Source organism: Cyanistes caeruleus, chromosome 6 (genome assembly GCF_971803275.1).
Source record: "Cyanistes caeruleus chromosome 6, bCyaCae1.hap1.1, whole genome shotgun sequence".
In the NCBI taxonomy this organism is placed as follows: Eukaryota; Metazoa; Chordata; class Aves; order Passeriformes; family Paridae; genus Cyanistes; species Cyanistes caeruleus.
The window spans coordinates 19783728-19811374 of NC_141706.1; the positions used below are offsets into that span (position 1 = coordinate 19783728).

General features: G+C 38.6%; 1 protein-coding gene across 3 annotated transcripts; it reads left to right on the top strand.

The window, feature by feature from the left end:
• Positions 1-25: 25 nt before the first annotated feature.
• NUCB2 (nucleobindin 2) lies at positions 26-27647 on the top strand. Of its 3 annotated transcripts, none has more exons than XM_086893230.1 (13): positions 26-244; positions 11152-11295; positions 11893-12000; positions 12739-12865; positions 15306-15409; positions 17106-17291; positions 17938-18028; positions 19597-19655; positions 20756-20848; positions 21840-21929; positions 22478-22648; positions 22953-23034; positions 24826-27647. In XM_086893230.1, the coding sequence occupies exons 2-13, from the start codon at positions 11152-11154 to the stop codon at positions 24936-24938; spliced, it is 1368 nt and encodes a 455-aa protein (XP_086749356.1). In that variant the 5' UTR covers positions 26-244; the 3' UTR covers positions 24939-27647. The 3 variants fall into 3 exon arrangements, with proteins under 3 accessions (XP_086749356.1, XP_023784846.1, XP_086749355.1); XM_023929078.2 differs by lacking the exon at positions 26-244 and adding an exon at positions 8353-8424; XM_086893229.1 differs by lacking the exon at positions 26-244 and having other exon boundaries at positions 11098-11295.

Consider the following 27647-nt stretch of genomic DNA (forward strand, 5'->3'; position numbering starts at 1 on the left):
GCTCCGCGACGGCCGCCGCGGGTCGGCGCCGGCCAATGGGCGCGCGCCGGGGGGCGGGCTCTGTGCCCATGGCAACGGGCGCGGGGCCGCCGCGGGGCTGTCGCACCGAGTCGCGCCGAGCCCAGCCGGACCCGCAGCGCCGCCGCAGCGCGCCCGTCGGAGCCGCCGCTTCGCACCCGCCATCAGCGCGCGCTTCACCGTGAAAAAAGCGGCGGTTCCTCTCCTGCCGCTGCGGGGCCCAAAGGTAGCGCCGGCCGTCCCGGTGCTCCCGGTGGCGGCGCGGGGCGGGGCGGAGGCCTGGCGGCGGGGCAGCCGCTGTCAGGGTCGCGGGTGGACGCGGGGCGGTCCCGCCGGCCAGGCTCGGACGCGGGGGGTGGCGGTGGAATCGAGGCGCTCGGGGCTGCCGGGCGTGAGGGGTGGGAGCGGGGCGCAGCTAAAGTTTTCCCGGAGCGCCCCGGCGCCCGCCGAGAAGGTGGCTCCAGGTGTGGGGGTGTGTGTGTCCGTGTGTCCGTGTCCCCTCCATTCGGTCCTCGGTCTCCCCGGCCGGCCTGCGGCTATGCGGGAGGTGACGGGAGCTGTAGAGCGCCAGCAGGAATGAAGGCAGGGCTGGCAGCGGCGGCAGCCGCAGCGGCTGAAATGTTGAGTGGCTCGTAATTGCACGACTGCAGGGAAAACCTGGGCAGGAGACTCGACGGGTTTCACTAGAAAGGGCACAGCTCTTTAACATTACTGCCAGAGAGTCAAAGAACGATTTGGGTTGGAAGGGACCTTAAAGATCATCTCATTCCAACGCCGTGCCGTAAGCAGGGACACTTTCCACTATCCCAGGTTGCTCAGAGTCCCATCCAGCCTGGCCTTGAACACTGCCAGGGATGGGGCATGCACATTTTCTCTGGGCAGCCTGTTCCAATGCCTCACCACCCTCACAGTAAAGAATTTTTTCCTAATATCCAAGCTAAACCTACTCTTTCAGTTTGAATGCATTCCCCCTTGTCCTGTCACTATGTTCGCTTGTAAATAGTCTCTCTTCATTTTTCCTGGAGGTTGCCTTCAGGTAGTGTAAAGCTGCAGTTCGGTCACTGAAGCTTTCTCTTTTCCAGCCTGAACAATCCCAGCTCGTTCAGCCTTTCCTTGTAGGAGAGGTCCTCCATCCTCTGATCAACTTGGTGGCCTCCTCTGGACTGACTCTAGCAGATTGCTGTCCTTCCTGTGCTGGGGTCTCCAGAGCTGACCACATCTTACTGTGCTGTTACTCTAGTACCCCTGGAGGAGCTCTGGAGAGTACTCCAGTGCCAGGCTGGCTGCTGCACTCAGGGCTAATTCTAAAAGTGGAAAAGGTCAAGATATGGCTGTAGAGAGGTAATGTTTTTTGCCGAAATGAACGTGGCTAAGGCTGTTGAAAGTTTGCATTTGGCAACGCTGTTTAGTAAGCCTGTAGGAGAAAAAAGCCTTCGTTGTTTGGCTTACTACTATTTGCTATGGAAAGATAACATCCAGTAGTTTCAACATGAGACCATCACAGTATCAACAGTGAAGTGCCCATGCACCCACGGTATCAAGTTCAATGTGGAGATTTATTTTGTTGTGTGGTTTTTGTCATTTTGTGTTCTCTCACTGTCAAGGAAAGTCCTGTAGCTGACTCAATATTGACTCAATATTGCACCTTTACTCTGAATTCTGAAATGACTGTCAGGATTCCTACTGTAAAGACTGGATAGGAGCCACTTGAAGACTTTGAAACCAGGCTTTGTTGCAACCTTTATGGACTTCTGGTTAAAACTCACAGAAAGTTTATGGAAGAAGCCATTTCTATGAGCACTTAAGATCCTGTTACATTTCTTACTGTCAGTTACTACACAATGATCTTGTCAGTCACCATGTCTACCATGGGCCACAGATTACTAACCTGGTTACATACAGTATCTCCTAACTGTCATCTATTTTCCCTTTTACTTGCTTCTGTATTCTCTAGGGTGGCAGAAGTATTGTGTTTCGGAATAAGAAAGATAAGTATATTTTTAAAAATAACATAAGTTTAAAAAAATTGTGTTGATGTAGAGCAATGTGAAGCAATGTGAATCTCATTCACTTCTAAACAAGACATTTAACATAAACAAGGAAAGGGGGGAATTGAAATTATGAATTTTTACTGCCTGTTGGGTCTGCTTAAAACTTACTTTAGCAGTTGGATGCAAAGGCATCTGATGTAAGTTTTCTATAACACTGCCTGAGATACTGTTATTTGGTGTCTGAAATTATATTCAGAAAAGTCCACTGGGCAAATAAAACTGAGTGTCAACAACAACAATAATTATTTTTTAATAATACTAAAGGCAAAGTTTTCATACCTTGGCTGGCCAGTACTGGGAGTTCTGCTGACGTAAACCTTATGTTCATATAAGCCAAACTAAAGATTTTCTGTCAAAAACTGCCCTCCCCCCATTATATATACCTAACTGAAATTATAGTCATGGAAGTGGAGAGCAGTAGTTCTCTGAGGTAATAAAAAATGTGAAATACATTGACTTAAAAGTCAGAGGTGTGGAAATATTGACGCAATAGTTTTAGAGCTGTGCTGACTAAACAAAGGTGCTTTACATATGAAAGATAAAATCGTTTATGGTTAAGTTTGAAGCCACTATCAGGGCTTCCTGTGATTTGAACTCATGTGTGGAGCTATTTGATCTAGTGAGGCATTGTGCTCTCAGTATTGATTGCTCAGTAAGCAGAAAAGATTTCTCTGAAGTTCCTGTCAGATACGTAGCAGAAATGAGCCTTTTGGATAGGGGTGTGCTTTTAGTAGATAAGTTCATGACCAGGAGCTAATGCCAAAACAAATTAAATCAGAGTCAAAAGTCACGTTACTTTCAATAGTTTTTGCTCTTTTCTGTGTGTGTTATTGGACAGTTGGAAGAACAAAAGAAATTGTATTTCATTAGAACCAGTTAAATCACATTCACTTGTAAATATTATTCTGTATCATAGGTAGTTCAAGAGAAGTATAGACACTTTTCATGATTGCATTTCTCCTGCTAGTCTTTATAAAACTAGAATGGGATGTTGGTTCATGTTTTTGTTTCTAAGCAAGTAGAAATCAATGGCAATTAGCAAATTGTGAACGTAAATGTCCTTAGGCAGCTATCTTATATATATATATATTTACAGGATAATTGTGCCTACATATTTTTAAATCTGGCTCCACGTCGTTAGATCTAGATTTATTCTGGATAACTATTTTGTACTTTTTTTTGAAAGGGGAAAAAGGTACCTTGGATTCCTGGGATAGTTAATGTTTACTTTAGCATCATTACTTGTTGACTGGAGCAAAAATGCATATTGTTGGAATAATTGAAATACTTTTTGATTTGTGTTAGAGTTTGAGCTAATTCATTATTTGCATGTAGTAGCACATTTGAGGTTGGTTTATACATCAGCCTTGACAAAATTGCTGTTTGCATTTATGAAAAATGAATTTATGAGGCTCCAAGTATACTCCTGTATTATGTTCTGTGTGGGAACTGAAATTAGAGTGCAGGAAGCTATAGTTGTAGCAGTAATTTTTTTTTTTTTTTTTAATTTCTGTTTCAAGTTGATAAGATTTTTATGAAGTATACACTGAATTCGGTACAAGTTTTTGCTTGACTAATGGCTTCATAAATCTTTTGCGTAGCCAACTGTGTTGGAAAGAATTAATAAAATCAAGCAAGTTGCTTTGGAAAACAAGCCTAGTATTTCAACATTCTTCAGTTAGTAAGATAGCTTTGTAGACAGTGATTTTTTTTTTTTTTAAGCAAGGATAGGGAAATTCCTTGGAGGCAAGTAATATTATAAATATGTATATGTATGTGTGCATACAGGTTTTTAAATGATGAACCATTAACATTGCAACAAGAAGAATAAAAGTCTTCAGACCTCACTTAGGACAGAGCAAAGCACGTGTAGCATCAGCCATACAATTCACTTCTATGGTGTCTGTTTTTCTGGATGTAGTGGTGTTGTTTCATGATACTATCCTATACTGTATGTGGTTTGAACATAAAATTGTTCTTTCCCACTTGAGCATTCATAGTTTGTGTTACTTGTGGATGACTCATTTAATAAATCAGCTGAAGTGCATTTTTTAAAAGTCTGTTCTTTCAGCAAATGTTGTACTAGGCACAGTCAAGGCATGCTGTGTTTTCTGGGAAGCTGAAAAAAGCAGCTGTTCCATCAGCTAGCTTTTAGTTGTAGAGAAAATTAAGCAGCTCCAGTGCTGTGAAAATGTAACAAATACAACTCAAAGAATTTAAGTCAAGTAAACGGGGAAAAAAATTCTACTGCCTTTTTGTACTTAAATAATACTGTTTAATAAAGAACTATTTCCCCACAAGATTAAAATGTTTCTTGAAAAAACAAGGAAGGTCTCCTGGTGCAGGGAACTGAGTGGGATATGCTCTTACAAAAGATTAGGACAGCATGACCAATGTGAAACCTGCTGGATATTGGCCAGGAAAAAAAAGCAACATCTGAGTCATGAGGTTAGAAAGCAGCATTGACAGAAGAGAAGAGAAAAATACTTGAAGGATAATGAAACTTCATATATATATATATATATATATATATATATATAATAAAATAGCAATAATAGCTGGCTTATAGTAGTTAATAGCTTGCACATTAACTTCTAAAATGATCAGTTTTCATTTGGGAGGGGAAGGGTGCAGGTGTTTCTGTGCTTTGAATGGTAACTTGCAGGGGGGAAACTATTGCAGCTTGTAACCATTTCCCTTTGCATGTCATTTCCTGCTCATGTCTTCAAGGAGCAAACCCAGTGCAGGGGACTGTTGAGCAAGTGAAGAGACACCCTCACCACAATTAGAGTTTTATAACTTAACAGAGTGCAAACAGGTTTTTCCACTTGCTTCTCAAAATTGCTGCCACCTATCTGCTGTGCTTATGCCAGATTAACTCATTGGACAGTGTGAAAAGGATGCATTAACTGTTGATTCACGGACTTCCATACCTTGCTTAAGGTATAATAGCTTAGGGTGTCTGTGCAGCAAGTGCTCCTGAAAAAACTGGGGGGAACTAACACTAGTGTTTCCAAACAGAATATGGCAGAAGAATAATCTGTTTCTTCCTAATTTCAAATATTTAATTAAGTTTTTTTTAGGATTCTGTAAGTGAATCAATTTATAGATTTGCAAATAAATTTTAAAGAAATGAATTAATAGAATGAAACATTTCCTGCTTAAACTGTGATACATGGACAGGTATATTGCTGTTTCAGAGAGATGAAAAAAGATTGAAGCTGTTAGGTGACTGGAGCAGACTGATGAGGGAACACTTTATATCTCATTCTAGTACTGAGTGTGGAATATTCTTAGATAACTAAAAATCAGTAGATGTATTTTATCTATTTCCTGGCTTCTTTTCTTTTCTCTTTTTTTTTTTTTTTTTTTTTTTTTTTAAATTCAGCACTGCCTGTGAAGATTGTTCAATTCTCTAGCGTATAGCATAAAAATATGGTCATGACTATAGAGAGCATTACTGTTATCCTGCTCTTCTGCACTGTGTCTATGCAGACTTAATTACTTCCATGTCAGAGCATATGTGAAATTTGTGTATAGGCAGGTTTTTTGTGTATTATGTGAATCCAGATTTTTGTTTTCATTGCCCATCATGGCACGCATGGGTTTGACAAGTGCAGATGTGCAATGTGACTTTTGCAGTGTTGCGCTGTCTTACATCATAACCATCCATTGAGCTTCTACATGTGCAGACACTGCATTCTGATATCACTACATTGTTTTGCCTCAGTTTTAGAGACTTTCACATTGGGTGTAACTTCATTAAAAATACTTGTGCTTTGCTGGGAAGGTGAGATGTCAGTACCTGCTTGATGTTGTTTTCTGGGCAATGGGTGCTACATTAATGAAAAGTAATTTTTGGGTTTGTATTATAACACTTGGCAGCTGTATAAAATAGGTGTTTAGCAGTTTGTGTTACTGTTGCTGGAAAAAACTTTAGAAGTAGCATTTTGTAGTTAGTTCTCAAAGCCTGTAGCGCTTCATAATTTAAATGTTCAATCCTGTTTCACTAACCTTGATAGGAATTTGTGATTAACAAATAATCAAGATTGCTGGCAGGCAGTCTGCAGCTTTTCCAGTTGTATTTTGCTGTTCATGCAAGTACATAGGTGTCTCTGTTTTCTGCTGACTGTCTCATTCTTTTGGATCTCACTCTGTTTTTTGGAATACTTGGAGAAGTTATTTTTCCTTTTCCCTGAAAGCTTAGGATGTTTGCTTTGTTTATAAACTACAGTATTTGTCACTGTCATTTGTATTTGTAGCACTAGTTTTATGATTAATTTTCTTTATGTACTACGAGTGGGAATGTTTGTTTATCCCTTTTGTAAAGATAAGATTGATTTCTGATACCAGCAGATTACAGTTTTGCTACCTTTACATCTAGATGGGCTACTTGTCTTTGACTAAAATCACTTAATTTCCAGATAACAGTTGTAACGTTAGCTCTTTCCATCTGCCTTTAAGAAAGTAGTCAGCTGGGCAGATCCATAACAGTTTATATTTCTATTAAAGCATATAGAAGTAGGAAGAATAGTAATAATAATATGCCACTTAGCAGGGCAAGAGGATGTATGCCGTGCATCGCATACTGCTGATGGCAGTGAGCAAACTGACACTGCCCCTCCTCTGCAGTACCCTCTGCCCACTTGGTGGCTCTAGCACAGAAGAAAGCCACATTCCTGGGTCAGACACATGGATGCACTCTAAATGCCTGTGAAGGGATGGGTGTCCAGGAATGGGTTTTCAGAAGTCCAGGACTCATAAAAGCAGGTAGTGGGCTGAGAGTGGAATGAACTCACTTGGCGGAACAAGAAGGGGAACCCCAGTTTTCTTCTCATTCAGCCTTTACTCACTCTTCCCTACAGTTGCTGAATTTGAGAGTTGTGCTGAGTTTTTCTGGCATGTGATTAATGTTAGATTTTGCAATGGACCTGCTTTCTCTCTTCTAGTACATGTCAAAGTAGAAGGTGGTCTGTGACTCAGATGTGACTGGCACTCTCTAAAGGTTGACTCATGTCTTAGTCACCCTACTTTTCTTAAGGAAATTTTGGTGAGTGTAGTCTTGAACTAGTAGTTACCTAAATTCAGTAGCTCTGTCTTCACTAGGTAATTGTTTTTTATTCTAATAAATATATTTCCAGTTTACTTGTTACATCACAGTTGTGTTCCTCAAAATACCGTGGGAAATGCTGTGTTAGGCATAGTTGTCTGCAAAGTCAGCTCCTCTGCTTTTAATTTTTCCCAGTATGTGTGAAATTTCTTAGCTTGTTTTATCAAAAAAGCCACAATAGAAACACCCATTGAATAACCTGAAGTAAAACTGCCTGATGAAGTCTTCTGAGCAGCCTATTACATCAAATAGATATGAAGAACATACTCTGATATCATCCAGTCTTTCCCATTACGTATGACAACATGTAATTACAAAGGTAAAAAAAAACCCATTGCCCATGAGCACAAATTCCACAGAATGTCAGCAGAGCCAATGGCACTTTTTTTTTTTTCCTTTATTAGGTGTTTTGATAGATCAAATCTGCTGACTACTGCAGACGTAGTTAAGGATAATATATCTCCAGTAGCCCATCCCAAATCTGGAGGTGATTAGTGCTCCCTCATACGGGAGTGGCAGACCAGCATGGTTGCTTATATCTCAGTTGTTTCAGCTCAGCATGGATATTTTATGTATCAGTGTTCCTCAGGAGCAAGGAAAAGTCTGAAAAATCTAAATGTGCCCCCCTTCAACTTAAACTGCAATCCTTGTCTCCAATATTGTTCATGTTACTAGAAGTTGTAGATCAGAAACTTGAAGAGATGTCTTTAAAATGGATCAAAGACCAGATGTCATTGTTAAAAGTGTTGGCTTTAGCACTTGCCATAGGCAAATAATGAGTCAATACCAGACCTGTGGGAAGCACCTGAGTTTCTGGGTTTCTGTGCTTCTTTGCCATCACCTCTTTGGCATGAGCATGCTCATTTCATAGCCACAATAATGATTTGGTAAAACACTGTTTACACACCTTGCATCACTAGAGCAGTGTATAATAATATTAACTTACTTTTATTACTGTAATTTTGTATATATGAAAATATTTTGGTTGGAAAAATCATCCTGATTTTTAGTATTATCAGAAGGCTACACTGTTTAAAAATTAATGCTTCAAACATACATAACCTTTTTAAAAAAGTTTTGCAAAATGCTGAGAGTGCATATATATAATTATTATATACTTGATAAGTATTTTGGAGTATATTAGTTTTCTTTCACATGCATTTTCTAGACTTCAAGCATGCTTACGTCCTTTCCCTTAGAAATTACTGGACAGCCCCATTCATACTCTGCAAGAACTTCAATAAGGTGGGTTTTTGTTTCACCTGTAGTACTGAGAACTACTCTGAATCTTGACATCTACATCAAGATTAGGAGACTTAAAGACCTAGTATTTGTTAGTTATTATCATCATCTCCTGTGATTAAATGCTGTTGAAATGACAAACTTAGGCACAGCATTTATACAACAATATTCTGTAATTAAAAACAGCCAACGTACTGGAACTTTGGCATTTGTAAAAACAGTGGTGAATAACTAACCTTTCACTCATCAGCTTTGTAAGTCCCTGCAAGCAAGAGGTATAGAAATTAACTTACCAGTTCCAGCAAATCAGTCTGGGTCTGGTTTCTTTGTGTGTTTGTTTCCCTGTTTTAAGGGCATAACCTAGGCAAGGCTAGTCAGACTTGTGAATCTGACAGAAGTGCTGACATCCAATATCAAATGTTCAGTATGGCAGCAACAATAGCTCCTGCTATCCCATCTGGTAATGATCAGATATTAGTTATTTTTAAAAATACAAGTAACGGGTATTTGCAGAGCATAGTCCATTTAGGCTCCTTTTTGCTGAAGATGTGATTAAGAAAAAACAGTTTGTCCTGGTTTAGGGCAAATTTGTGAGAAAACCTTCAACCCCGCCCCCACCCCCCCCCGGGAAGCAAACCCACGTGGCCCCTTTCTCCCACCCCGCAACCAGTTCAGGAAGAGATTTCTCTGAGAGAAGTGGAAAAAACCTGTTTATTTAACGGGCAAAGCACTACCCAGCACAAGAATGAACAATACCAAATTACAAAACCTCTCACCGCTCTGAAGAGATGACAAACTTCAGAGGGTCTCTTTCCTGTGGGTGTTCGCTCTGTTATCAATCCCTCTGGCGCTGGAAAATGCCGCTGCCCAGGCTGGGCTCCCGGTAGTCCACGGGTGCAAGCTCCTGGTGCTCCCCCGAGTCCCCAGTCCAGAGCAGGTTCGATTCGTTTCAAGGAAAAGGGAAAGAAAACAGACCAGGAAGACCTCTCTGCTTCGGCTAGTTGGAAAGCCAAGGTGATCTGTCCCTTATTGTCTTTCTGTGCTGTAGTCAAAACCCTGTCCTGGGATGCGGGGGGAGCAAGTATCAAGTTACATTATCAAGTCTCTGATAACAGACTTGGTCTCCTTCGCTCACTTTTACTCTCAGATGATGTTTTAAGGATGCAAAACTTATTTCTGGGCTAGAGAGATGAATGGGGATACAATCTAACATCACAGTCACCCCAGGACAGTTTTAGAAAATTCTTGTAATTCTTGAGCCTTTGACATATAAAACAGTAGATGAATAGGTGGATATACTTTTATCTCCCGCTATTTCCTCATCCCAAACAAAATAAATAATATCTCTACACATCTTGATTTTTTTTGTTATTATTTTATATTTTTTTTTGGTATATGAGTGCTTTTATTTTCCTAACAGTTGAACAAGGGGTGTCAACAATGCTTAATATTAACTGTGTACCACTATCAACATTTATTGCCATGGTAAAGGGCAACTTAACCCAAGCAAAAGCAATGCATTTCTGTCAAGTACCAGATCATTTAGTCAGGAAAACTAGCACTGACAGCATAATTAGTTTCTCCCTCTCACCCCTCCCCCTAAAAAGAGATTTGGTGGTGGTGGACATAAGTACTTTTGACAGAATTCCTTGCATGATTTGCTAAAGCACTTTTACAGAAATGCCTCTTGTAGCAGGTATACTTCTGATTTGACTGCACATTTCTTCCATGTGATGTCTTTTTCTTTGACATATCTAATCTAACTTTAGACAGTCTTTGACTGGCAATTTTCACCTTCTAGGAGGTGATTTATATTACCAATGTAATACTGGAGTTTGCTCAAAATTCTTATGGAGAGTGTCACAGCCTGAACTGGCCAGATTGTTTCAAGAGCCTGACTTTGCTGTCAGATGCTGAATTACCATAATTACTTTTTTTAGCTGGATTCCCTGTACTCACTCTATCTAATTATCCCATCTTACCAGCTTCTGAATGAATTATTTTCAACCAAGTTTGATAGAGGGGAAGAAGACATAGGTCAAGAACTCAAAATGCTCAGTGCTCATCAAATTATGTGTAAGTTAGCTCCACCTAAAACACTAAAGAAAGGGTGGGGAAAACTGGCTTAATAAAGGCCTGGGCTCAGCAACAATTTCAGATAGTGTGAATACCATTTTTCAGGAATTTGTATCCCCCTTAAATACAGATATAACATGGATTGTAAAATATTCTTCCTGCAAAAAAATTTTGGAGGGGATCTTGACTGCAAATTAGGTAAAGTTTTTCAGTGTTAAAACATAAAATCCACTGGCATTACTATGCTAAGATCTGACTCAGTCTCCCTAATTACCATTAGGAGTTTGCCAATGAATTCAGCAAAGGCATGATCCAAGTAGGAATGTCAGTATTAGTTATGGGAGACTTGAACATCCTAAATAGGTGTTCCCATCTGTTATTGATAATACCTCAGCATGTTACAAACCTCTCACCATTTACAACTTAGGTTTGGCACACAAGTGGAAGCCATTCTGAGGAAATCCGTTTGCCTAAGAATGGCCTTTAAAAATTAAGGCTGTATTTTCTTCTTTGAGTTTTTGTATTCCTTGAGAGCAGGAGATTGTGAGGAAAGTGTCATATTACAGGTATCTATGTAGGAATGTAAAAAAATTTTCCTTAGTACAATAGGATAACATGGTATATGTTAATTTTTATGACCTCGTCTCATTTCAGATGAAGAGGTTATCTGTCCTGCCCCAAGGGTATCTTTTGTTGATGACATGTCTCCTAATGGCTTTGGAAGCTGTACCCATAGACATAGATAAGACAAAAGTCAAAGCAGAAGGCCATGTAGAAGGAGAGAAGGTAGAAAATCCAGTAAGTATAAAGAAACTGATCTGATTAAGTGTTTATCCTAATTGTTAGTAATCTGGCAAACTACTTTAGAAGGAAACTAATTGTTAGTGTGTGTGCTATCTGCTGTGGGGAGGTTCTGTTTAAATTTGCTCTTTATTTTTTTTCAATGGGCTGCTAAAGGTGAGGTGGCACATGGAAGAAATGCCCAGCTTACAGCAGGAAGAGCATACTGTTCAATGGAGACTTACTTCAAGTGACTGGGTAGTACTTTAGGAAATTCCACTCACCGATTCTAGTTCAGTGTTTCAACTAGAACAGTAACAAATGAATTGCACTGTTTTAAAAGAGCCAGACACTATATTAACATGACAGATGCTTGTGTATTACAAGGATTCCTAAACACTTCTCTTCCTTGTCAGTTGCTGAAACAAACGGATCATAAATTGCTATAGAGCAATGATGCAAATCTGAAAACACAAAGATATTTTAGACAGCATAGTGCCTGTGTTGCTAAGATTAGAATGCCAGTTTAATAACTGTATTTAAACAAAACTAATTAATTGCTTGTCAGTATAGTCTTTTCTCAATTTCCCTTTTTTGTTTTTTTTTTTTTTAAAGGATACAGGACTTTATTATGATGAATATCTCAGGCAAGTAATAGATGTCTTGGAAACTGATAAGCATTTCAGGGAGAAACTCCAGACTGCTGACATAGAAGAAATAAAGGTAGGTTTCAAAAAAAGGATTTAATTGAGCTTAATTGAATCTGTAATCATAAGCCATATATATTGTATTCTTTCTTCCTTTAGTTCCTGGCTCTAGGTGGTGGCTGTTGTGCATTGTTCCTTCAGGAGCTAGAAATTTAGGAAGGGAAGAGCAGGAAACAGTCTAAAGTGACTTAGGAAGTAGGTCCTGCTTCTTGTGTTTCCTTTAGTTCCTCATGTTGCTGTTGGCAGCTTGTGGCATCTTTTCTTTCTGTGCTGTATCTGGTGTCACCCTTGGAGATTCCTCTCCATTTCCAGGTTCTTGCAATACACATCAGTGGCTGCTGCTGCCTTGTACCTCCCCTCAAGCCTAACAGCTCTCCCTGAGCGGATGAGACATTTTGTGTGCTTCTCACAGTTCTTTTGAACTCAGTTGTGAATGTTTGATCAAGAAATTTGTCACAAATGTTGTTAGGCATTGTTCCTTACAGGTTATGGTCTTGCTCTTTGAAGGAGCAGGATACTTAGAAATTCTCTTTTCTGAAAGCTTTTAGGATTCCTCTCTGTTTCCATAACCATAGGCATAAAAATTTTGAATCTGCTCCTTGAAAAAATGTTGAGATTCTTACACGGGCTACAGTATTGCCAGAGACTGCCATTAGTTTGCTGTCTTGCAGCTTGTGTCTAATGGGAATCCTAAAGAATCCTAAAGAAATTCTTTCTTTCAGTGTTTTTGCATGACTTTTTTGTTTTTTGACAGAGTGGAAAGCTAAGCAGAGAGCTTGATTTAGTAAGCCACCATGTGAGAACACGGCTGGATGAACTAAAAAGGCAAGAGGTAGCAAGATTAAGAATGTTAATTAAAGCTAAAATGGATTCTGTTCAAGGTAAGAATACAGAATTAATCTAGGTGAGTTAACAGATGGAGTTGTGTTAGAGAAATATCAAAGTCCAGCGGTTGTACATTGTTTGTTGTCACCAATAATGAGTAAGCTGAGAATAAGTGTCCTTTCTGAGCTGGCCTGGAGCCATTAGAGACCTGTCTTTGTAGGAAACTGGAGAGAAGAGACAAGCTATCTCTGACTTTCTCTAAATAACTGAATTTGTTTCTGTCAGTGGATTTTTCCGATACTTCTACGTCTTATTTTCAGCCTCTTATTTTTGTAATGCATCAGTTCATAGAGGACTCACAGAGAACCAGTAGCATAATAGGACTGTGTTTAAGTAAAAAAACATGACAGTATCATATCCTTAGCGGGTAGAAAAGGACTTTTTTTTTGGTCAGGTTTTTTTATTATTATAAAGATGTTTGCAAGTTTTCAAGGGGGATCCCAAGGAATTGAATACATAATGCATCAAATAAAATATTCCTAGAATGAGGATCTGTCTTGTAGGCTAATTTAGATGTGGCAAATAGACTGAAGAAGTGTGCATATGCAAATGAATGCTTATGGGGATGTTGTTCCTGTTGCAGACAAGGAGTCCAGCGACATCATGGTGACATTCACAGCTAGGTGACAGCAGCTAATGATACCTGGGTGTGTACATAGTTGTTTTAGGAATTTTGAAGTTCAATGGATTGATCACTTCTACCCTCTCTGCTTTCATAAGTCAATAGTAACTAACAGAGTGTGCTTTAGAAAAATAATTTTCCTCAGTACCTCAGATCTTACTATGTAAATATGAGATCTTACTTTTGGGAACAGATTATTGCAGTTCAGAATATTCAGATGAGTGCTAAGATGTTAAAACATTTTGCAAAGCTTATAGTCAGCTTTGGCAATGAATGATTCATATCGAGTATGGCTAGATTACCTATAAAACACAGCTGCATCTACACACCTAGACAACATCTTGGATTATGCAAGATAGAATATGGAGAATTCTATCCTAGACAGAGTGGTTTGACTTCCTTTTATTTGCTCTTGTAATCTTTTCCCTATAGCACCGCTTAGTATCTTAGTCTTCTGTCGGATCTACAAAAAGAAAAAAAAATGCACATGAACCCCTCCTCTTTTCTGTCATCTCAGCTGGATCAGGTTTAAAAAACCCCAGATGACCAGATTTGAGATTATATTCAGCATATATTCAGTCCTCATCCAGATATGGTTTTAGACATTTTCACCAAGATCCTACTTAACTGATTAGTACAGGCCAGAAGAACATTAGGAGCTGAGTCTCAGATCATACAGTAATGTGGCAAGTAAATAGTGTCAAATATAATGAATCTTTTTCCCTAAGTGTAAGCAATGGAGAAAAATGGGTTTGGGGGCTGTTATTTTTATTGTTTGTTGGTTTTTCTTAAGTCTATTATTACACTTCTAAAAATGTTTCAGTCTCAAAGACACATATATTTAAACAGAAATTATGATTTCACCAGGGAGGAATGATGGTTGAAATCTGCCCTGGCCAGCATTTGCTTTTTTGTCTTAATACAAACACAGTATTGATTGTAAAGCAGATAGTTTGTGAAAGAACAGGATGTTCAAAAATGTGTTTTTCAGTTTTTTTAAACAAAATATTCTTTGCTAAGCCATCTAGTAAAAGCTTGTCAGAACTGTTGTACTTAACAAGAAGCTTAAGAAGCATACACTTCTTAAGAGCATGTTACTATGTAGCATTAGTGTTCAGAGACGATACTAACAGCTAGAAAAGCTGTGGTAGAAATGTGTTTAGTTATTACTGCTTTGTGTGTTGTATATTGGTGGGTATCACTCCTGTCACAAGGAAGAGAAAATGTTTCCAGCTTTTAGACACAAGACCTGTGTCTCCACTGTCTTTCACTTCATTTTTTTCCACAAATGAAATTTGAATATCTGCTCATTTGATTTGATACAATTTTATGCCATATTGTAGATGAATCTTTGGAAATATGTGTGTCATTTGCAAAATGTTCAGGGCAGTAGAAGAATTTGAGTTCTCCCAGTGCAGGAAAAATATGCAAGTTGTTAGCTTTGGAAGAGCACAATTTCATCTATTTCATTTATATAAAAGAGAATAAAATATATTTTTTAGTTTGTAAAGCTCAAATTGATCATAGTTTCCCTTACTGAAACAGAAGCTGTAATTTGTGCATGTAAGATGATTGTGTGCAATGCAGCACTGACCCAACAGAAGGAATGTAGTGCAAATTACCATCAAGTTTGTCAACTTCCTCCAGGAAAAGCAACTTTAGAAATATTACTGTAGTTTCCTCCAACAATGATGAAATCACCCAATCCTCTGAGATCCTCAGGCACAAGCTCCCATATAGAAGACTTTAACTTGTTGATTTTGCTGGATTTCAAACTTACTTTAATGTTTTACACATGTACCTTCTTCTTCCAGACACTGGTATAGACCATCAGGCTCTCCTTAAGCAGTTTGAGCACCTGAACCATCAGAATCCTGACACCTTTGAACCTAAAGACTTGGATATGCTGATCAAAGCAGTGAGTGCCAGATATGAACTACTGTGGGGGCTGGGGTTTTAATTATTATGCTTTTTACCTCTGGTAAGGGGAAGTCCTTTCCTATATACCACATTCTATAAATGCCATGCAGTTTTCATTTCATCAGAGAAAAGCAATTTCTCTCCTTGCACACCTGAAAACTGTTGGCAGTGTGCATGATGCAGAAGAGTCCATAAATTTTGGGATGTCACCTTAACAGGACTTAACATTCATATGCCAGTATAAGCAACTTGGGGAATAAAACACACCTTTCTGAGAACCTTAAAATTAAATACAGGTGAGATAAGGGTACATTTTTCCCAAGTGTTTTTTTCTGATTTCTGTTTCTAAATGACATAGGAGTCTCACAAAATGATATAAATAAACATCTCTAACCTAGCCATATGAATTTTGGGATCTCATATATATATATATATATGTATATATGTATATATGTATATATGTATATATGTATGTATATGCAGATATAGATATAGATATAGATATCAAGCTGCAAAACCACAGCAGAGTGGGATTTGAGATAGCAATATTAGAAATTGCTTATACTGGGCATGGCATTCAGTGTCTGTTCAGCAGATTGAGTATCTGTCACAGGTGTGTGGTTTTTTTTTCAGTGCCTGTTTATTCAGGGGATGCAGTTAGCCTAAGCAGGGCATGGCTTTTTTCAACTGCTAGAGAAAAATACACTTCCCGAGGGGAAAAATGTCTCAGATGTGGTTTAGAGAGCACTGCAGATTGATGGGAGAATTTGACAGTTTTTATACTTTCAAAAGAAATTGAAAGGTAATTTCTGTGTAATTTTTTTACTCTTGGAAGATTTTTTTGCTCCATTTTCTGTAGAATTTTTTTTAAGAGATATTGTAATTTTTCTAAACATTTCTGAATATCACTTCTGGGAAAATTCTGGTTGGCTTGGAGAAGCATATCCTTAACAGGGCAGTTCTTTTTCATTATGTATTTCATTGTTTTGTCTTCTCATTTCTCAACCAAGATACCAACAGGATGTAATGGATACTTAAGGGGGTCTTAGCTTTGGAATTGCTTTTTAAAACATATAATGAATCTGAAAAGTAAAATGTAAATAATGGACAGTATCAGGTGTAAACATGTTCCTTTGGAATGCACTACCAAAACATCCTTTAATACTTTGGCCTGTATGAAAATGACACAACTTTAAACTCTATACAAGAACTTGTCAGAAATTCTCCTCTCATACCCTTTCTCTCCATTAAATTGTTTGGGTTTTTTTTTTTATTTAATCTGTATTAAGCTGCTGCAAACTAAGTCTCATTATTAATGAAGGCACTTTTGTCATTAAACTGTAGGATAAGCTGCAAGTGTTCTTATTCTGAAATGATCAAGGAGTTAATGGTACTGTTAGTATAGGGCTTGATTAACTTGAGTTCATTTATTACTTACTGATGAGAAAGGACTCATTGGAGCCTTCTTACATCACCACGTAATTGCAAAAATTGTCTAACAGATGAACCATTACAAATTAACTTTTGTCAAAACAACTAAGGGAGGAAAGATGTTTCTGCATCACTGTCCCGTGAAAGGAACCCCCAGCCAGTCTGCCCTGAATGGCAAAACGGCCACCAATCTGAACAATAAAGTGTTTTAAATGTCAGATTATGTTACATAATCATCTGTCTACATATATCCGTATTTTTAGGCTACAAGTGACCTGGAAAACTATGATAAGACTCGCCATGAGGAGTTCAAGAAATACGAGATGATGAAAGAACATGAGAGGAGAGAGTATTTAAAAACACTGGATGAAGAAAAAAGGAAGAGAGAAGAATCCAAATTTGAAGAGATGAAGAAAAAACATGGAGATCACCCTAAAGTTCACCATCCTGTAAGGCCACAGCCTGTTCTTGTGTGACTGAGTGTGAACTTTCCAGAGAGAAAAAGCCAATACACAGAAGGGTGTATTTTGTTTGTTCTCATCATTTGCCTCCTCTTACTGACATGGGAGCAGAGAGTGGGCACACTGCTGAGAGCATTACAAACCCCACTGTATGAACTCCCATTCTTTCTGTGCAGATGTATTATTGCTGCCAGAATTCTTACAAAGACAATGAAATTCATAAGGAAGAAGCCAGAACATTCAAAACTTCAAAACTGTAGGGATGCCTGCATGGTATGCCTGGCCTGTAAGGAATTGAATCACAGTACCATTTGCTCTAGAAAAGGCAAAATAATTCAGCTCCCTTCAGCTATTGTTTCTGGATGGGACTGTATGGCCATGACTGATTATTACAGTGTTCCTTTTCACAGAATATGTATTTTCTTTACACTCCCTCTTTCCCTGGGCCTTTCTGTCTAATGAAGATATTAGACTTCACCAAAAGGGAATGAAAGAAAATGCCACTGATTCCATTTGCCACATGACTAATCAGCAAATAAAGCAAGCCTTTCAGAGAAACCATAATGGAAAGGTAATGCAGGGAAATGACACTAAATTGTCTTTTGAATAGTTTTTCTTTGTAACCAATCTATAGGGAAGCAAAGATCAACTGAAAGAGGTGTGGGAAGAAGCAGATGGACTAGATCCTAATGAATTTGACCCCAAAACATTTTTCAAATTGCACGGTAAGAGGTTTAGTTTTAATCTAATGAACAAGTGAAGTGACTTTGTTGCATTCTGCTGAGGACATGTTTGTTATATCTTAGGATGAAGTCTTTCACCTCAAGCAACTTGGATGAATCTGAATAGTACAGAGGAGAAAGTATTTGTTACTGTTTGTAAATTTTGTGCAATGTTTTAAATAGAGTTTGAAATTTCAACTACTATTGTTCAACTACTCCTAAAATCATACAGGCAAAACCCTGTAGTGACTCCTTAGGGAAGTATGGGTACTTAAAGGGCTGTCCATATCTATAACTTTGCTTTTACAGTGTGTGCTGGGAATAAATCCTCAGAGATTTGTGTAGGCACAAAGTCTGCTGTCTCATCATCTCTGCAGATGAGTACTATATACCCCTAATCTTTAGAGTGGTCACAAAAGAGCCAAGCCTCTTCAGAAGTTGCAGTATTCCCTTGATAAAACAGAAACCCTCTAATCCTGCCTCTAGATTTCTGAGGAATGAGAAGCTAGAAACAATAAGTAGAAGAACCAGTAGAGATGAGGATGCATCTCAAAGAACACCTTGCTTTACATGTGATGATGTCACCATGTAACCTTATGTTCTGATACTGTTAAATGCTTCATCAAAAAATGCCCCATGGTAGATCCTGCCTGGCTAGGGTTGCAAAAGGTTGAACAGTAGATGGAATTTGACTGATCCCAAAGATGATGATTTAGATAAAGAAAAGTGTTCTAGTTTGAGTCTAAACCTTTATCTCAGTTTATAACCTATATAATAACCATATATTACAGAATCATAGAGTGGTTTGGGTCCAAAGGGACCTTAATGATCATCTAGTTGGAATTACTAAATCTTACCTCTTCTTTCTAGAAAGAGATTTTGAAAGTTAGCTTTCTGAAATTTTTTGGTAGCTTATTTCTGTAAAACCTACCAAAACAGAAATAGCTGAAATCACCTGTTGCCTTAGAGGTTAGTACATAGAAAACTTTGAAGCAATTACACAAAAATGCTGGGTAATAATTTGAAGTGGATATTTTTATTTCCATTTCAGAGGTAGTGTAAAAGGATATAAGATAAAGGATGGATCATTAATTATCAAGTATTCTCCTCTCTGCATTTGTCATGAGAAGTCATCTTACACTTATCACAAGTGCTGCATGTTTATATAGATTTTCATGTAATTCTTTAATTTTTTGGGAATCATATTTTTAGTTAAAGTTTTTCTGCAGAATCTTGCTGCTTCTGAGTCTAATTACAAATTTAGTGGTTAAATGGGGACAACTTGTTCTCAGCAATATTTTTTGGCAGTTGCAGTCTGCGCAATCCTGTGGTGACCTATTTCAGTTCGCTAATCTAAGAAGTAGAAAGATTGCTTCAGACTTGTCCAACTAACCAGAGGTGACAATACACTCCAGCCAATGCCTGATAAAAAACCTAAACAGAAGAAACAACCTATGTAACCAGCTCCTTATTAAATGTGTACACTGATCTTTACTTAACTTCTGGAGAACTATTATGTGTATGACTTTCTATATGTACTCAACTTGTATTTTTAAAACTTCTTTTTGTAGATGTCAATAATGATGGTTTCCTGGATGAGCAAGAATTAGAAGCTCTCTTTACTAAAGAGGTAAAAAAAATATATTCAGAAGCTTAACTTCTTTCAGTAAATGGTTACAGGGATATCTGTTTATCCCAAGTATATTTGGGAGCTTTGGACTACACAACGCCAAGTTTCGTGCATCCTTAATATTTCTATGAAAGTGTAAAACCTATTAGCAGGCAAAATAAAGTAGTTGAAGCATAGGAGTCAGATACCAGAAATCTAGTGCTCTAGTGCCCCAGGCTTGCTGGAGATTCTATAACTAATCTGCAGGATAAGTATTACCTGTGTAAATGGCAGTGTAGAGAGCTGCTCTCCCTAGATGCAGCCTGATAAAGGTTCTGAAACTGGGCACCTCTGCTCATTCAGTGTTCATCAACAAGTCTGATGAGAAAAGTCACTTGTGAGACTTTGCTCAGGGACAGCACTGTGGAAGTGGCTACAGAAATTTCACGTATTTTATGTCTGGCTAGTTTGAAGTACATGTACAACTGATAAAGTAGACAGGCTCTTAGTTTCTTTAAGACTCGGTTTGTTGTCTGAAAATTTAACTGTTACAATAATTTGCCATAATCTCCTTCACTACAATGAAGATACAGCATAGTCTGATAGTTTTGCAGTGTAAAAACTAGTAGCCTGGGGCCTTAAAATTACCTGTGGCTGGGCAAGTGAAGCTCAATGCCTGAGAAAGCCAAGTAGAAGCATATGCATGAACTCTCCTTAAGGACATTGTGCAAGAAGAGAGCCATTAAATTTGGCACTGAATTTGTCTTGTGATACCCTGAATGCTTACAGGGTCAGCTGCATGTCCTGGTGAAAAAGCCACTCTCTCCCATTCCAGAAACCACTTGGAACCTCTGCCTGCTTTGAATCAAATGTAGGATCAGACTGTGCACACTGAGGTCAACTTGACTGAAACATCCACAGCACTGAATTGTAACAGACCACATGAATTAACTGAAAACTTCATTCTTAGGAAAGAAAGGCTCACTTGTTGCTTAAATACTGTGCTGAAAGAGTAAAATTGCACACACAGAGAACATTTTACACCACTTTTCCAGATATGCTTTGCCATTTGAATGAGCAGCCTTTTCTTCAAACTAACATGTACTAATGTTAAATTTCAGTTGGAAAAAGTTTACGATCCCAAGAATGAAGAGGATGACATGGTTGAAATGGAAGAAGAAAGGCTGAGAATGAGAGAACATGTAATGAATGAGGTGGGGGCTGATTCTCTTCTGTGTTCAAAAAATACAGTTCTCCGAACATGAAGTGTTGTCTAAGTGCAGCAGAAAGGGATGGCCTGTCACACTGAGTGCTGCTGGTGCTGGGATTCATGCCAAGTTACAATTGTCAAGCCCCGTCTCTGTATTCTGATGTAATGGCTGCTGACTAGTTTTTATTTGAGGAGTTCCAGGGAAGGAATTGTTCTATAGCCTCAATTGTTTGCAGATACTGAGATTCAACAGAAATTCCTTGTGAGTTGTGTGTCAGACAAGGAGGACTCTAAATGTGCTTTGGCACTTGGCAAATTGATAAGATTTAGTTGTGAGGAAAGGGAATAGAGAAATGTCATCTTTCATATAGCTCAGCTTTGTCCCTCCAAAGGGGGATCAGAACTCAAGCTATCACGTGTGACAGTGAAGACCTTCACTGGGCCTGATGGGTTTTCAGCTCAGGAGACACAGGAATGGAAAAGGGGATGTTTTGAACCACTGCGTTTTCCTCACATAGTATTTCTGTATTCAATTGCATTCCTTAATCTTGAGGAACAGAACAAGCCTGGTCATCTATTAGTCATAAAGGGAAACATTTCCTCCCTTACCCTTAAATGATTCCAACACAATTCAGCTGGGTGGGATTTTTGTTTTCAAAACCTCCCCCTCCAACAGCGGAGATAATTTTGTAACTGTGTACTGTAACTGTGAGTCAGAGTAGTTACCAGAGAGCTACAAAACATTTTTCCATTTTTTTAAAGTGTTTCCAATAAAACCAGTGAATTTTGAAGTAAAATGTCAGTATTTACTTTGTAGTTTTGTTTTTGTTAAGCTGCATAAACTTGTGAGAGAAGTTTTCAGAAAATGTTGTGGGCAGTCCCTTGAAAATTGGACATTTAAAAAAATTGAAAATTATTATTTGATTCATGAAATTAAAACTTAGCTTCTCCAAAACCTATTCTTTAGATTGAGCTTAATTTTTTTCTTCAAATAGGTTGACATCAACAAGGACCGCCTAGTGACTTTGGAAGAGTTCCTGCGAGCTACAGAGAAAAAGGAATTTTTGGAGCCAGATAGCTGGGAGGTAATGAAAATGTGTTCCAAGTACAACATACAGCACCATTACCAGCATTTGCAGCAGGAAACCAAACGGCATGTCTGTGACCTTTGGTTTTTTTCAGCTCTGCTTTGGTATGTGTGTCGTTAAGCCCCTCAGCTGAAGGCAGCATTCAGCTTCGGCAGCCTAAATGTAATGCAGATGTGAACTCCACAAATGGGAAAGGTCTGGCGCCACCCCGGGGATTGGAAGAGCTATTCACACATGCTTTTCAAACGGAAATGCACATTTTGTTTATGAATGGACATTATGTTCACTTCAAAGGGAAGATAAGAGCTCAGCTGGAAGAAAGAGGATATTTTTATCCTACATCTAAATCCCTAGTAGAGCTTTGTTGAGAAAATAGCTGAGAAATTACTATTTTGCTGTTTTCATTGAATGTATACAGTGTCATGTCTCACTATTTTGTTCTGAGGGTTTTTTAGTGAACTGTGAAAGAATTTTAGTAAGAAAATAATAAAAAATACCCATGCTTTGTTGGCTAACTATTCATACTTGCATGTATTTTCTTGCAGACACTAGATCAACAGCAGCTCTTCACTGAGGATGAGCTGAAGGAATTTGAAAATCACATTTCCCAGCAGGAAGATGAACTTAGAAAAAAGGCAGAAGAACTTCAGAAACAGAAGGAAGAGCTACAGAGGCAGCATGATCAGCTTCAGGCTCAGAAACAAGAGCTTCAGCAGGTACATGAGTGAGGACAGCATATATTTGTTTTCATCTTCTCTCCTTATATGTGTAATGTCTCTTCACAATTCCCAGCTCTGGAGATTTACCTTGGTTTCTCATATGAGTCCCAGCTGAATTCTGAACTAATGGTACCACAGTAAAACATAGTCTGTTGTTCTGAATTAAAGCAGCTCTGCACTATACCCACTAAGAAAGACCTTACATAACTGCAAAATTTGGTTTAGATGTATTAATTTATGTCACATTGGAGAGAGCTGACAAATTCAAGTTTTTCAACTGTTGTATTTTAATTTTCACCAGGTTGTAAAACAGATGGAACAAAAGAAACTACAGCAAGGAAATCCTCCTGCAGGACCAGGTGGAGAACTGAAAATCCAACCCCGTATGTGTCTTTCTGTGCAGATGCACAGACTTTTTAAAATAAGATCTGCAATGTGAAAGTCATTACCTCCATATTTTCTGTTAAAACTATTAACTTAATTTAATGACCTCTGGAGAGAGGTTCACTAAGCTGTCTTTCAGAGGGAAGTATGTAACTCTTCTAAGTACTCCTGAAATCTCACTGCTTTTAAGTCCATAGTAAGAAGCCAGAGTCCTAACACAAAGTATCCAGTGGGCAGAGAAGGAGGATTGTGTTGTATTAGTCTAAAGTACTGAGATCTATAGCATCCAGGGAAGAACAGGGGCATACAAAAGGCAAGGTCCCATGATCTATGGCTGCACTGCAGTCTCAATCTGCAGAACAAATCAAAGCATTTAAAATTCTCAGTGGCCAATTTACCTGCAACTGGATGCAGCATGACACAAGAAGTTAGCCTTGGGCACTATGAATGACCAATTGCTTCAACACCCCCAGGAGAAGGCAGTGCCATAATAAATCTCTGTATTTCATCACTGATGGCAGCAAAACAGTCGGGTTACCACTTCTTATCCATAGTAGATTGCCCAGGTTTCTTTTGTGATTTAAAGGGGCTATGCTGCCCCCTTCATCCTAAATTAGCCTTTTCTTGCTCTTTAGATAGATTGAAGCTCTGCTGGCTTTATTGGCTTCTATGTTCATGTGCTGACATGACAAAGCTCAAGAACTTCTTGACATTGGTCTCAAATATAAGCTTCAGATCTATCCAGGCAGCTTTTTGAATACTAGGAGCTCTTAACTGCTCCTGAAGGGCCAACAGAGGGATTTCAAACCTCAGGAGCATGTTCAGTGATTACAGCTTACCTTGCTGAGTACCCTGAAATTCTGCCCACTCAGTTCTATGAAGGGAAGTGACGAGATTTCAGAACCAATTTAATCCTGCCCTTTATTTGCTTTGACACTACCACTGTCACTACCCACTACTATTACTGTGGGTAATTTTGTTTCATGATCCTTCATTCCAAGAGCCTGAATTCCCCTCACCTTCAGTAAAATCATTGTGTGTAATTGGAGATGATACATCTTTTGATACTGGCAATATTGTAGTAGATACTGTTCTTAACACATATATTATTTTATGTAAAAACATGTAAAACATGTAAAGTCATTTAATTAGGTATCATGAGAATTCATTATATTAGCCAGAACAGGTCACTACTCATTTACTGAATCAAGGATGTCCAAGTAGACTCTACTTTAAATCTGAAGGCCACTGGAGCTACTAAGAGTAATTTAAGGAAAAAAAAAAAAAGTCCAGAAATGGAGCTGCATGTTCTGAAATCTTCATTAAACTATGAAAATGAGTATTACTCAAATGTAGGCAAAGGCAGAACATTGCAAGTACTGATGCAGTGAGGAGTAACATACTCGAGTTGTTAATTATTTATTTTTCAAGCTTCCTAATATGGGATTAAAGGTCTCATTAAAACATGATTTATTTCAGAAAGAACAATGTTATGTGAGAATATTTCACAGAAAGCAGAAAAGTAATCTTTACTTGTAATCATTTCCTGAAAACCTTGTTTGCAGAAAGCAACTTGTAATCTAAGAGGTAACACTGAGAAATAGGGCAATCTGTTGGGTCTCAATCCAATTTCATTGTTAGGAACAATGAAACTCTTGATTCCATTTATAAACCAGAAAATAGAAGGTTTTGTTTGAGTATCCCTATGCTAGAAACTTTCATTTAGAGATTTTTCACATTTAGGGCCAGTTGATTGAGAAGTTACAAATGTTTCTCGTCTTGTTTTCCAGCTGGTGAACACAAAGCTGGAGATGCACCACAACACCCAGTGGGAGGTGATCAGCCTTTACCACCAGGACATGTCCAAGAACCAGCTGTCAGAACTGATCAAGTTCACCCTTAACCACTTGTGCCTCAACTTTATAGCATCTTTATTATTTGGGGTGGGGAAGGGGTGAGAGGGGGTGGGGTGGGACAGGAAATCAGAGCGAAACATGAACTTTCTCCCTCAGACTGTAAAATCATCGGGAATGTTAGAGATGAAGTATTGGTCAGATCTGATTTATAAGTTAAATTAATTTTCTCTCCAATGCATCAGTGAAAAAAACAAGGGGATCATGTAGAGGCTGTAATAGAGGAGGAATTTAAAGAAAAACCTTAGTATTAATGGTTTATGGCCAGGGGACTGAGCTGTTGAACTCTTCTCTGACAAAGAGGGAGGAGATATCTGCCATTCTGTGTTTAGGCATGAATCAGAATCTTCTCAGAGAGGAAACAAGGAACAGGCCTTGGATGTTCAGTTAGGTCTAGTTTGATGTAGAAGCTCTTTCCAGAAATGCTGGAAGCAAAAGATGGGGAAATAAAGACCATAGATAAAGGCCTATTACCAGCACTACCAAACCGTTTCTTCTTTGAGACCAAATAAAAATTAAATTTCTTAATCACAGAAAATTTGCACTTTCTAAATTTTAAACACAGCAAAGAATTATATGGAACAGTGAATATTTTTCATGTTTACAGAAACCTAAGAATTTCACTGAAAGCCTTCAAAAGGAATACTACACTTGTTGTGTATTGATCTGAACCGTCCTCATTGTTGAGATTAATTCTATGTAGCAGTTGAAAGCTCAACTGGCCCTTGGGGGACAGTATTTTGTTCCCATTTCTTTCATCAGATGCCAGCTGATCTCAAAATTTTGCATGTTACTAAGTAAGCTTTTTATGTTGATGGAAATATTGTGCAAAACAGAGCAAGACTCAGTGTCTTTTTCTGTGCAGATTATCCTACCTCCTACAATAAAACCAGATTTTTCAAAGTGCACCATGTGCTTCAGAGAGCTCTTCTCAGATATAAATCTGGGATTTGTTAAAGGTCTCATTGTTGACTCTTAAGGGTCTTTCAGCAATTGGTCTAAGGTTATGAAGTGTCCTAAGCCAGGGGTGCTACTTGATTGTATTATTTTGGTGTTGAACCAGGATAGGTCCCTAGTATTGCAAGCCAAGATTTTACAAGAGTAAGTTGATTTTCATGTCAGTTTTATTATAATGCTGAAAAGTTGTGCCAGTGTCCCTGCTTCTCATTCATTTCAAACTGAAACTGTCTTAAGCATAACTTGTACAGTGTGTGGATTTCTTTGTTTGCAAGGGTTTTTGTGGTTGTTTTTTCCTTTGTTTTGTTTTTTAAACACAGATTGTTCTGATTGTATGATGCCGGCTTTGAACGGATACACACACCTCTGCTAGCATCCTCTACATTTCCTTCCTGTTCTGTGTCTAACTGCTGACAGTGGCATTAAAAGAGATATTTTGGGGCTCGAGCAAAGAAACAGAAGCATGCTTCTGTTACAGAAAGGTATTCATTTCAGAATAAGAATTGAATATTTTGGGCTAACGCAAAAAAAACCCAGAAGGCAATTGCTAGCATTTTGTATTGACATATGGGGAATTTCTCACTCTGAAGAACTTTGATTGATGGAAGCCAGGCACATTCCTTTCATGCTCAAGGCTTCTTGCATCAGACCTGGGCATATTCATGTTCTCCACACAATGCAGCAGAACTCAGTGCCAGAACAGAACAGAAAGGTTTCCTTATCTATTTTATCCCGTTAAGTTGTCATGTTGCATTTCCTTCATTTATACCACTTAATTTCATTTGTTTTACCTTTTCTTTTTGTTCTTTATGCAAGTAGATGACATTTTTAGTTTTCAAAACTGATGTCTCCATCCACTGTCTGTCATTTCTATGCAATTCTAACAGCAGTTTGATTTTGTCTTTGTCTGGAGACTAAAATTTCCTTCAACAGCCTCATCTGTTTGCAGAGAGGCCCAGACGCAGTTACAGCTACATGAACTTTCTCCCTGAGAAAGCCCTGGCTTTGGGGTTGTAGCCTGATGATAGGTAGCAGGGTGAGGAGGGAAACTAAGAGGGGGAATTATTCAAATGTCATAGTTAAGGCAAGGGGAAAGCTTACTGTGTTTTCCCCACCCCGCATGAAAGTTTACAGAGGACAAGTGATACAGCCACAGATTTGTAGAGAATCAAGGACTGAAATCTTTGGTGTGAAGGCATTTCTACCATACAAATCATTCCTTCAGGCTGCTTCTGCCTCCTGACAAATGCCATTAAATGTCATGATGGCTACATAATGTAATGTTCAAGCTTCATTTGCAGTGCAACCTCTTACATTTGATTGTAAGGTCCTGACTGGACTGTTGGCGATTGTCCCACTCATCCCATTTACTTGGAAACAGGCAGAGTTTTGGAAAGAATTGTTGTAACTCGGAAAGTAGAATGCTAGAACCACAGAGAAATAAGGGACTGGAATATCAGGGGCACAAGTGCTTATGCCTGTATTCTGCTTTTCATTTAGGAGGTGATTACAACAAAACTGTATCTAACTTTATACAGACACTAGTTCCACCACAAAGATGCAGAGATTCAGTTTTGTACTTGGCTGGGATTTCGGTAGAAGGATGAAGGGGTAAAATTTGGTTCATGTTGTACAAATTCATATCTCTGGTGCAATATATGTAAAAAAGAAAAAAGAAGCCCCACTCTGTACTTTGTATAGATTAGTTTTTAACTGGATTAAACTGAAACTCAGCACAGTCA